The sequence below is a fragment of the Pinus tabuliformis genome, chromosome 7 (genome assembly GCF_031772625.1).
Source record: "Pinus tabuliformis cultivar Carrire ecotype Pingquan chromosome 7, CPIR1, whole genome shotgun sequence".
In the NCBI taxonomy this organism is placed as follows: Eukaryota; Viridiplantae; Streptophyta; class Pinopsida; order Pinales; family Pinaceae; genus Pinus; species Pinus tabuliformis.
The window spans coordinates 1,357,066,363-1,357,078,383 of NC_142293.1; the positions used below are offsets into that span (position 1 = coordinate 1,357,066,363).

The 12,021-nt window shown below is 35.2% G+C and overlaps 1 protein-coding gene across 1 annotated transcript; it reads right to left on the minus strand.

The window, feature by feature from the left end:
• Positions 1-5,485: 5,485 nt before the first annotated feature.
• On the minus strand, positions 5,486-6,031 carry LOC149252596 (uncharacterized). Its single transcript, XM_089454199.1, has one exon. The coding sequence runs from the start codon at positions 6,029-6,031 to the stop codon at positions 5,486-5,488; it is 546 nt and encodes a 181-aa protein (XP_089310325.1).
• Positions 6,032-12,021: the final 5,990 nt, after the last annotated feature.

Here is a 12,021-nt window from a genome sequence, read left to right on the forward strand (position 1 = left end):
TTGGGCCCACCCATAGTAGGTCCCTACCAATACACTCTAAACAAGCATCATCTACCCACCAGTGATGTGGTGGAACGCATTGCTAGACAGAATCCATAGCACTACTATGGTGACAGCCCATGTATCTAGCCTATCTAGATCACTGATTGGGATGGTCATGCCCTTCACATGAACACTCTGTGGACAATTGTGATCCAAAAACTCTGAAATGTTCCTCCCACGACACAATACCAGCTGTATATCCTCCACCACCCCTAAGGGGGGAGTCCAGTAAAAAAATAAATATCTTGTAATGTGAACTCGATCCTGTGCCCCTACACCACAAAGACCTCCTAGTCGGGATCCCAATAGCTCACGATCCTCGATAACAAGGGCTCACCTGCCCTCATCAATAAGTTATCTAACAACTTGAGAACCTCACAGTGAGCTAGCACCCCTTTTTTGGTCCCAACTTACCAAGGCAAGTTAAGCGCTTAATTCTTTTATCAACCTAGGAAAGTACACTTAGAGGTGCTTACCTAAAATATATAGATCTAGAAGGATCTAAGATTCTAATGGCTACCTAGTGCACTAAATTAACAGAGCTTTCTACAAAAGATCCCTAATTGTCATTTTTAATCACTCAAACATTAATCTAAACAAATCCTATGAAATTCTAGTTGCAGGAATAACAAAAGCAGAGTGTTGATGATTGATTGTAATCCTACATTCCCTTACAAGAATATTGCTTCAAAGAACTTTTACAATCACAACAATCCAAAATATTCAATTTAAATCACACAGTGAATAAGATGAGTAGTGTTATAAACCAATATTAGTTAGATCTCTTACAAGAATCATTTACCAAACTGAAAATTGAATTTTAAAACTCCAATCTTAAATCACTTTGGAAATAAAACTAGAATTATCCTTCAAAACTAAAGTTAGCAAGCAAATCTGGAAATTGTATGAAAGCAGCATACACATATCAATTTCAAGATCAAGATTAGTTGAGTCCTCTTACAAGGCTCTCTCTTCACAAAAAATTCAAGCTCTCTTAATTGATAACTCTACTAACATAGCTTTTAACTCTGAACATGAAATGATTAATTGCTAAATTCGAATTTGCAGCTAGTAAGAAAAACAGAGTAAAGATAAAGTGTACCAGCAAAGTGGTGAGGGCCCTTTAGCACTCCACAAGCACACTATGAAATGATTCAGAAGAGTGTAGCTACTAAATCTTGAGACATAAAATTGCTGAAGAAGTTTGTATTAAATCTGGAATCAAAGATACACAAGCTGTCTTCTCATATGTTCATAAAAATCATTCTAAAACATAGTCTTCCCATATGGGTTATTTATCGTGAATTCTATAACAAAAGCAACTATTGTTTCTCCATATAATACTAAAAATATTCTATTAATTACATCCCAAGGAGGTCGAATTTAGGTCTATTCCTCCATTTATGCAAAAATTCTAAAACTGGAAAATATCTTGTGCACAAAAATTAGGAAAAAGTGATGAAGTGGTTGGGTTTGACCAACTTTGACTGGACACTTGTTTTCTCCAAAACTGAAAGTGAATAGTTGTTTCACCATCCTTGTACATTTTACTTTATGCCCATAATCCTCGAATTTTCCCACCTATGTTGCAAAATGTCAAACAAGGAAGCAATCACAGGTTGTTACAACTTCTTGTGATTTTTTTTTAAAAGTGTCATTTAAATATAAAAATTTCAAATATTAATCCCAATCTCAAAATAACGAAAATGAAAACACATGACTTAGTTTCTAAGGATTATTGTTGAATAATAAAGGTTAAATGTCCAAGAATGATATTTAAAAGATGAATTTGGAATGGAATGGACAGTCAAATTTAGATACCAACATCCTCCCGAACCTAAGAATTTGCATGTCCTCATGCAACCAAGTCCTAACCTATCAAGTGATGTCTTCTGCTGCTGCCTCTACCTCTGTTGCTTCAAGTAGAGCATTTATCTTCATTTGTTCTTCATATTCTATTTTTAGGATTTGATACTTGGTCTTAATTTCTTTCTTCTTTTTGTAAAGTTTGTAGGCCTTCCTACAAATTTGTATTTTATAGGTTGAGATTTTCTTAACTTTCTTCTTCAGTTTTTCATTCTCTGCTTGAAGCTTTTTGCTTTGTATTTTAAGTGTCTCATTTTCTGATTTTATTACTCTTTTTAACACTTTTGATTCCTTAAGCTCTTGTTGTAACTTCTCAACCTTTTTCTCCAATCTTCTTCTCTTTTTACCTGAAACCTGTTGTTCATGTTGCTCTTTTTCCTTGTCTTTATCTTCCAGTCCCTGTACATAGTCATATTGTGCTTGTTGTAGGACATCATCTTCCTCCAAAACTTTCCTTTGCTGGCCAAACTTTCTTTTCCTGGATTTTCTTGTGTAAGCAGTAAAAATTTTGTCTTGGTTGGCTCTTTCAGCATCTTCCCTCACCATTCTTCTTGTCCTGACACTGCTGGTGGATGGAATAGAATTGCTTTGTCTAAATTCTGAAAAATTTTCCTCTATGGCATCTACATCAATCACTGGTTCTGCATGTTGCTACTCCTATAAATTCTGTTGTTCCTCTTGTGGCTCTTTCTGTTCCTCATCAGTGACAAATTCATTAGTTATCAAGAATCTTTCCCATGTTATACCTATCTTTTGTAATTCAACTTCAATCAAAATTTTTATCAAGCCAAAATGGTGTAAACTTGTATCCTTATTCTTCCTTTGCTTTTGCATAGTCTTAGACATTTTTGTCAGGCTTTGTAAAAGAAAATAGGGCAGACTTATAGTACAATCTCCTCTCAGATGCATCAACAACTTAATATGATAGAGGAATACAACACAGAATCTACCTTCACAAGTTATAAATTTTTGAATTATATAAACCATCTCATCCCATGGATGGATTAACCAGCTTCTAGGAATCCCTGATTTCCAATCAACTACTGATAATCTTGACCTGAATATAAAAGGTGCCCATGTTTTCTCTTTAAATTGTTTGGTTTTAAATTATTTTTCTCCTTCTAGGCTTATACCAATTGCTTGAGCAATGGTGTCCTCCGAGACCCTAAATGACAAGTTGCCTACAGCTACCCTTTCCCCATTAAATGAAGAAGCAAATTCTTTTGTTGTTTTCTTGTTATTCCCACTATGTTTTGTTAAAAATGATAGCCAACGTTTTGCCCTAAGTATATCTACACAGTCCTTATGATATCTAGAAGGGTCAAATTGTAATGGTTCTGCCCGATTTGCCATGAGAGGAAAGGAAAGACTATGTCCTATTGTCCTGTATTTGAGAGGAAGTTACATTTTGTAAAGAATTCTACCATAATCTGTAAAAAAATTACTGCAATCTTTCTTGTTGTAAAACAAAAAACCTTTTTTTTTACCAGAGTTTATGGTAAGTCAACTACCTAGGCCTGATTTTTATGCATAACTCTTAGAGGAGGCTGCCAATAAAGCCAAAATATCGCTCGATTTGATTCTAGTGGGTGTCATGCCCTCTTACTCGTATGTTGACAGTGTTATTGTCAACATACGCATAAAATTCTATTTGCTTATAAAATCAACTTATAACCTTCAGGAAAAGCGTTTTCTACAGGGAATGCGTTTTCTTTCTAATTTTCATGACCTGCTTATGCACTAAACCCTCAATTTCTCCATGTAGCCTTTCTCAAGGGTTTTTAATGATGTCTTCGGAATCCTGGCAGCAGTGAAATGACTTACACACAGGTGTTTATGATGTTTCCAAAGTCCTGGCAGCGTAAATTGCTATGATGGCTATGGAGTCCTGATAGCGTAAATGGCTATGATAGCTGTGGAGTTCTGGAAGCGTAAATTTCTATGATGGCTATGGAGTCCTGGCAGTGTAAATGTCTATAATGGCTCATACTCAAATGTTAATGATAACCTTTGGTCTCCTATTTTATGACCCATTATATAGCCTTCAGGTTATAAGACTATTAATTATGATGACTTGCTGATTGGACCGTTAAACTTTTCTTATGATCACTTACCCTTAGTGGTTTCTTGCTTCAAAAACGAAATTTGTAGGTTGAAAACCATACAAATTTCGTAAATTCTTCATGACCTGCGCTGTGGCTTATAAATCCTTTGTTTTATGACTTGATCTCTTTGAAAATTCGATCCTTAAGTATGCAATTCAGTCTTAGTTTGGATAGGTCTGTTGGTATCCATGACTATAGGTCAATTAGAATTGTTTGTACAGGATTAAGGAATATATACAAGGTAAAAATAGGGATATATACAAGATAGAATTGTATGTTCAGAAATAGGACAGAAATAGGAAATGGTTATAGTTACAGGATATAGGTAAAAGGGTAGGACTTAGGATAAAAGAATGAATGATATAGGATAGGCTAGGTATTTAGAAACTAAAATCAATAATTATCACAATTCATCATCTAAAATTTGAAATTAATAAAAGAAATTGAAATACTTAAAATGACAATTCTTACAGCCCTTCAATATTTCTTTGTGTTGGAGCTGGCTGTTGTTGCTTGATATGTGTAGGCAGAATGTAATGGTGTCCATTTCTAAATGTAATGTCTGTCTCTTTAAGTTCCAGTCTTCAATCTTCTTCATCTTGAATGTAAGCTTTCTTATTGCTGATGTAGTTTTCCTTTGAACAGATCCCATTGTAAAAATGTACTCAAAACAGATCCTTTACCTTAAAATGATAACAAGTTTCTTCTGAATAGGTCCTTTCTGAGAAGTTATGATTAGAGGTCCCTTGCTGAGAAATGAATGATAACAGGTCCCTTGCTGAGAAATGAATGATAACAGGTCCCTTCTGAAAAATGAATGATAACAGGTCCCTTCTGAAAAATGAATGATAGCAGGTCCCTTCTGAAAAATGAATGATAACAGGTCCCTTCTTAAAAATGAATGATACAGGTCCCTTCTGGAAAATGAATGATACAGGTCCCTTCTGGAAAATGAATGATATAGGTCCCTTCTGGAAAATGAATGATACAGGTCCCTTCTGAGATATGTTCTGATAATCTTTTTCTTAAGACTTGCTAAAAATGAAGACAAACCTTTTTCTCTGTTGGAGATAAATAAACTCTGTAGGAAAATAGGAAAGCATGAACAAGTTTAGGCTTCCTTCTGCCCAACTGATGGTTTGACTTGTCCTCAAGTCATGATGTTGTGGTCTTAAGATTCAATTTGAAATGACTTTTTCTTTTCTAATTTTTGTACTCAAAATTTAAAAAACTAAGAATTCTTGCAAGCCATTTTCTTGGTTTTCTCATAGGAATTCGTGTTTAGACTATGCCATATCTGATTTTCAGAGCTAAACATTATTTTCTTTTTGTTTTTTCTTATTATTTTTTTGTGTTTTTTTTTTTTTTTCTATGCTTTTTTATGCTTTTTTTTATTATTTTTATTCTGAAATCAAAACAAATTAAGGTTTGGATATTACAGCTGACTGTTGTAGTATCTGTACCTCCTTTTCCTATGAAACAGTTCTCATAAAATCTTCTCTGTTAACAAGCTTATGGTAGATAAGTAGCCTGTGTCCATTGACAAGATATGTCTGTCCTTCTTGGTCTATTGAAGTTACTTTGACTGATCCATTCTCGAAGATTTCAAGGATTTCATAAGGCCCCATCCATTGAGTTGTGAATTTAGACTTATGATCCTTGAATTTGGAATCGAAGAGCAATGCCCAGTCACCAATTTGAAATTCCTTCTTCTTAATCATCTTTTCATGCCATTGTCTTCTTTGCTGCTGAATCATTGTTGTCCTTTGCATGGCCTCTTGTCTCATTTCATCAAGCTGGTTTAATTGCATGATCCTTTCTTGTTGAGCTTCTAAAAGGTCCATCCCTAGATCTATTGCCAATTTATATGTATTTATTTGGAATTCTATTGGCAACATGACCTCTATACCATACACTAGCTGGTAGGGTGAGAACCCTGTTGTATTTTTCCAAGTAATCCTATATGCCCAAAGTGCTTCATTGAGCTTGTCCGCCCAATTCTTCCTATTTGTGGCCATTATTTTTGTCATGATGCCTTCTAATGTTTTGTTTGTAGACTCTACTTGGCCGTTGGCCTGTGGATGATAGGGCGTGCTTCTTCTATGCTTGATTTGGTACTTCTCTGTTATTTCTTGAACTAGTCTTGATGTGAGTTGAGTCCCTTGGTCTGTGACTATCTCTCTAGGCACTCCATATCTAACAAAAATTTCTTCAAATAGGAAATTGGCCACTGTTTGTTTAGTTTCCCTTACAAGTGCCTTTGCTTCATCCCATTTGGTGACATAGTCGGTACATAAAAGAATGTACTTCTTACCTTTGGATGGTGGATTGATGGGTCTGATAAAATCAAGAGCCCATTTTTCAAATGGCTCTAAATGCACTTGCGGTTGGAGTGGCATTTCATCAGAGATAGTTGGTCGTCCCATGCACTGGCAGCTGTCACAACTTCTTACATACTTCTTTGTATCTTTAAAAATTGATGGCCAATAATAGCCAAGGCTAAGAATTTTGTGCGTTGTCCTCTTTGCTGCAAAATGGCCACCACAAGGTTGATCATGGCAAGAGGTTAGTACATCAATTATTTCATCTTCTCTAATGCATCTCCTAATAATCATGTCATAACCAGTGTAAAATAAATCGCCATTAATCCATGAGTATCTTGCGCTTTGTTTGATCAACCTTTTCTTTTTCTTTGAGCTAAATGATGGTGGCACTTTTCCTGTGGACAAGTAGTTAGCCAAATCAACATACCATGGTGTTAAAACTAAAATTGCAAACAAGTGTTCATCAGGAAATGAATCTTCAACTTGGACAGCTTCACCTGGATTTTGAAGTCTACAAAAGTAATCTGCTACCTGGTTTTCTTTCCCGGGTCTATCTAGTATGGTGATATTGAATTCTTGCAATAAAAGTAACCACCTGGTGATCCTACCATTAGTAATAGGTTTCTTCATTAAATATCGAATGGTGGAGTGATCAGTGTGAACTAGCACCTCATATCCAGTTATGTAGTGGCGAAATTTTTTCACTGCATGTATTATTGCGAGCATTTCCTTTTTTGTAACTATGTAATTAAATTCTGCAGGGGTCAATTTCTTGCTAATGAAATAGATGGAATATGTTGAACCATCTTCTTTTTGGCCTAATGAAGCCCCTATTGCAGTGTCAGATGCATCAGTTGAGATATGAAAAGGTAGTGTCCAATTAGGTCCTCTCAAAACTGGAGCAGTGGATAATTTTTCTTTGATCTTCTTGAAAGCAATTTGACAATTACCATTCCAATCAAAAGTTACATCCTTTGCAAGAAGTTTAAACAAAGGCAATGCTATCTTACTAAAGTTTGCAATAAATTTCCTGTAATAACTTGCATAACCAAGAAAACTTCTTACATCTTTTTGAGTTGTTGGAATTGGCAATTCAACAATGATTTGTATTTTGGTTTGATCTACTTCAATTCCTTTGGATGAGATGTGATGCCCTAAGACTATTCCTTCATTCACCATCATATAACATTTTTCGTTGCTTAAGGACAAGTTTGTTTCTATACATCGTTGTAAAAATATTTCAAGATTTTGTAAAGAGTGGTCAAAGGAGTCACCATATACTGAAAAATCGTCCATATATACCTCAACACTTTCATGGACCAGATCTGCAAAAATAGCTAATACTGCTCTCTGAAATGTTACTGGAGCATTACACATGCCAAATGGTAACACATTGTAAGCATATGTTCCCCAAGGACAGGTAAATGTTGTTTTATCTTGGTCTTCTGAGGCTATGCTAATCTGGTTGTACCCGCTAAAGCCATCTAAGAAAGAAAATGACTTTTTCCCAACTAAAGTATCCAATACTTGGTCAATAAATGGCAATGGAAAATAGTCTTTAAGGGTGGCTTTATTTAGCTCTCTGTAGTCAACACAAACTCGCCATTTACCATTTTTCTTGGGCACTATTACTAGTGGGGATACCCATTGCCTGTCAAAAATGGGGTATATGAATTTTACTTTTAATAACTTTGCAATTCATCTCTGACAATTTCTTGAGCATAGGGTTTATTCTCCTTTGTGGCTACCTCACTGGCTGAATGCTACTGTCTGTATAGATGTGGTGAGTGCAAGTTTCTGGGTGAATTCCTTGCATATCCATGTAGTCCCAAGCGAATGGTTTTTGGTATTTATTCAACAGATGAATCAGTTTTTGTTCCTAAGATGTCTCTAGAAATGCCCCAATGTTAAATGTTTTTCCGGGACTGATTTCTATTGTCTTGCTTTGCGTATTTGTAATGGAATTTATTGGAAAATTTTCATCAAATATTGCTTTCAATGAGTACATCGTACATGTTTCTTGAAACCTTTGTGCCAACATGTAATCTGCAGTAATGTATTGTTCATTTCTCAACTCTTCTGAAACCTCAGGCTGGGAAATAAACATTTCCACTAAATCTGCATTGTTGTTTTCCTCAATATCATACATTTGGTTTATGCTTAGCACAGAGTATATTTCTTCCTGATCATTGTACTTGTCATCAAGCCATAAGTTTCGTATTACTACTGCGGATTGTGCTGATGGGTACAAGGTAAGTTGTTTTCGTTCTGTCCCTCTAGAAATGATCATATTACCGGATCTACATCCAATAAATGCATTAGCAGTTGCCAACCAGGGTCTCCCAAGTACAATCAGATGTCCTCCTAAATTTGATTTGGGCTGGAATACCAAGAAATCGACTGGATACTCCCAGGAATCTAGTGAGACAATTATATCCTCTAGCATCCCCTCAGGAATGACTTTAGAATGATCAGCTAAATCCAAAACAATTGGGGTTGTCTGTAATTTTGTTAGCTACAAAGTTTTCATTGTGTCTAATGTCATGACATTTATTGCAGCTCCTAAATCTATCAAAGTGTTTGGAATTGAAATTTTGTTGATTATGGTTGTGACTCTGGGTATGCCTGGGTCGACATATTTCTCCATTGAAATAACATTTGACATCAAACCTACTAAATTACCTATGACATGTATTGTTTTTGGGTCAAATCTTTTCTTTGCAGGCTTCTTGAGACACAGCTCTTTAATGGCTTTGGTATAAATTGGAATATCCTTCATTGCCTGGAGTAATGGAATTTGACATATACATTCCTCAATTCATCAAAGACATCAAATTGTGGCAATGGTGTGGGTGATCTTGGTTGAAGTAATCATTCTGGAAATGGAGGTGGTTGGAATGTTTGGATTTGTTGATTTTGTTCCAAATTGTTTTGTATTTGTTCACTTTGTTTGCTACGTTGTTGATTTTCTTCTTCATCATTTTGTTTTTCTTGTTGCAATTGCGTTTGAACAGGGGAAGGTTCTTTATGCAATGTCCAACCTGACCTTAGTTCAATGTTTTGCAGTGGTAGAGTTAGGTATGAAGTTCCCTCATCTACGCTATAAGTTGGTCTGTCTATTCGGTTGTTTGGGTTAGCTATGGGTTGAGCTGGTAACTGTGTGGGTCAAGGTGGTTGGTTGGATGGTAGTTGTAGCTGAGGTGGATTTATTTGTGGGGGAGTAGGTAATGTTTGTTAAGGATTTTGTTGTTGATAAGTTACTGTTTGTGAAGGGTATTGTTGTGGGTATGGCTGAGAATATTGTGACTGATAATGTTGGGAATATGGTTGAGCAAATGGTTGTTGATATTGTTGGGGTTGTTGTTGAGCAAATTGTTGAGGAAAAGAATATCCTCTCCATCCTTGTTGTGGGTATGTTTGCTACTGTTGGTTAAACTAGTTTTGCATGGCATGGGAGCATTCCAATAATTTTGAACATGCATGTTATAATTTACTGGATTTGGATTTTGATGCATACCTATAGGTCTTGGTTGCCATGATCTTCTAGTGCCCATGAAATATATGTTTTCCATTTCTGCACTAGCTTCCAAATTGTAATTCTGCGAAATTTTCATCTTTGTATAGTCTTTAGCGTCATGGTTATCTGTACAAAACCCACAAATTTGGGACAGTATATAGATAATTCTAACTCTTGTTCATCTTGTCTTTTCTTTTTTTTCAAGGTATCTATTAGGTCTATTTTGAAATCCTCAAATAAGTTGCCTAGTTCAGCTCTAGTTATATTTCCTGTAGCAGATTTTGTGATATTTGATGTCATTGCTCTTTTCCCACTTCTTGTCCTACTCCTAGAGTACTTTTGGCATAATTCGGAAATTTCCTCAAAAGGTAAGTTGGAAATGTCCCATTTACCCATGAGATTAAGATCATCTAAATACTCATCCCGGATGCCTTTAAGAAAGATTGTTCGAATAAGCTTAATTGACATAGTCCTATGCTTTGACTTTTGTAGATTATATGAGGATCTTTCTAAGTATTCCTCTAAGGTCTCATCTTCTTGTTGAGTCATTGCAAATATGTCATTTTTAGAATCTTTTTATTGAAAATAAGGTTGATACTTTTTCAAAAAGAATTTATATCATCCCAATTAGTGACTGAATGTTCACCTAATCCCATAAACCACCTAAGTGCTGCTGCTTTTAAGGTAGCAGGAAAAAGGTGAAGTCTATGAGCATCATCAGTATATCCATAGGTTCGGCATACTATGTCAAATTCGAATAAAAATGAGTCTGGATCTTCATATGCCATCCCATAGAAGTTTTTCAATATAGATGGTGGTATGTTTTTCATTTTAATTTCCTCATCCATTTGCTCTCCTCTATCTTGAATTGGAAATTTAAATGTGGATTCCTCTGTTTCTGGTGGATTTTGATTTCCTCCAAATAGAGTATCATTGTTTTGTTTTTCTTCATTTTCTCTTCTTCTTCTTCGTTCTTCCATTTGTCTCTCATACTCTCTCAGTTGTTCAGGTGTAGGTCCTCTGGATCCTCCTCCCTCTTCAACCATCATAATTTGTGATTTATCTAAGGTTTCTGCCTCTTCTTCTTGTTTTAGTTCTTGAAGAAAAATTTGTTCAGCACTAGGTTGTTGGATTTTTCTTCTACTCCCTTCAGATTTTGCTACTGTAGAAATTTCAGGTAGATTCCTTCTCTTTGCTTTGTGGGCTCTTAGAATTTTTCTTTCAATGAGGGTGAGTCTTTGGCCTGATTTTAGTTTTTCCTCAAGTTTTTTCGTTGTAACCTTTCCTGTTGGAGTTATGTAATCAATCTTTTCTAATGGCTCTGCTCCTAATGGTGGATTAGTTGTTGGTTGGGGGGTTTTTTCAATCTACCTTTTTCGTCCCTAAACCTAGACATAAATAAGCATGACTGAAATTTAAATTTAATTCTATGTTTTTGTTGTTTTGTTGCTTTTAATAGTTTTTAGTCTTTCCAGTTGCACCTCCCTGGCAACGGTGCCAAAATGTTTGGTCCCAACTTACCAAGGCAAGTTAAGCTCTTAATTCTTTTATCAACCCAGGAAAGTACACTTAGAGGTGCTTACCTAAAATATATAGATCTAGAAGGATCTAAGATTCTAATGGCTACCTAGTGGACTAAATTAACAGTTCTTTCTACAAAAGATTCATAATTGTCCTTTTTAATCACCCAAACATTAATCTAAACAAATCCTATGAAATTCTAGTTGCGGGAATAACAAAAGTAGAGTGTTGATGATTGATTGTAATCCTACATTCCCTTACAAGAATATTGCTTCAAAGAATTTTTACAATCACAACAATCCAAAATATTTTCAATTTAAATCACACAGTGAATAAGATGAGTAGTGTTATAAACCAATATTAGTTAGATCTCTTACAAGAATCATTTACCAAACTGAAAATTTAATTTTAAAACTCCAATCTTAAATCACTTTGGAAATAAAACTAGAACTATCCTTCAAAACTAAAGCTAGCAAGCAAATCTGGAAATTGTATGAAAGCTACATATAAATATCAATTTCAAGATCAAGATTAGTTGAGTCCTCTTACAAGGCTCTCTTTTCACAACAAATTCAAGCTCTCTTAACTGATAACTGTGCTAACATAGCTTTTAGCTTTGAACATGAAATGGTTAATTTCTAAATTC

Bases quoted from the DNA above. Each gene is read 5' to 3' on its own strand.
- LOC149252596 (XM_089454199.1), bottom strand. From the start codon at position 6,031: ATGGCCACAAATAGGAAGAATTGGGCGGACAAGCTCAATGAAGCACTT.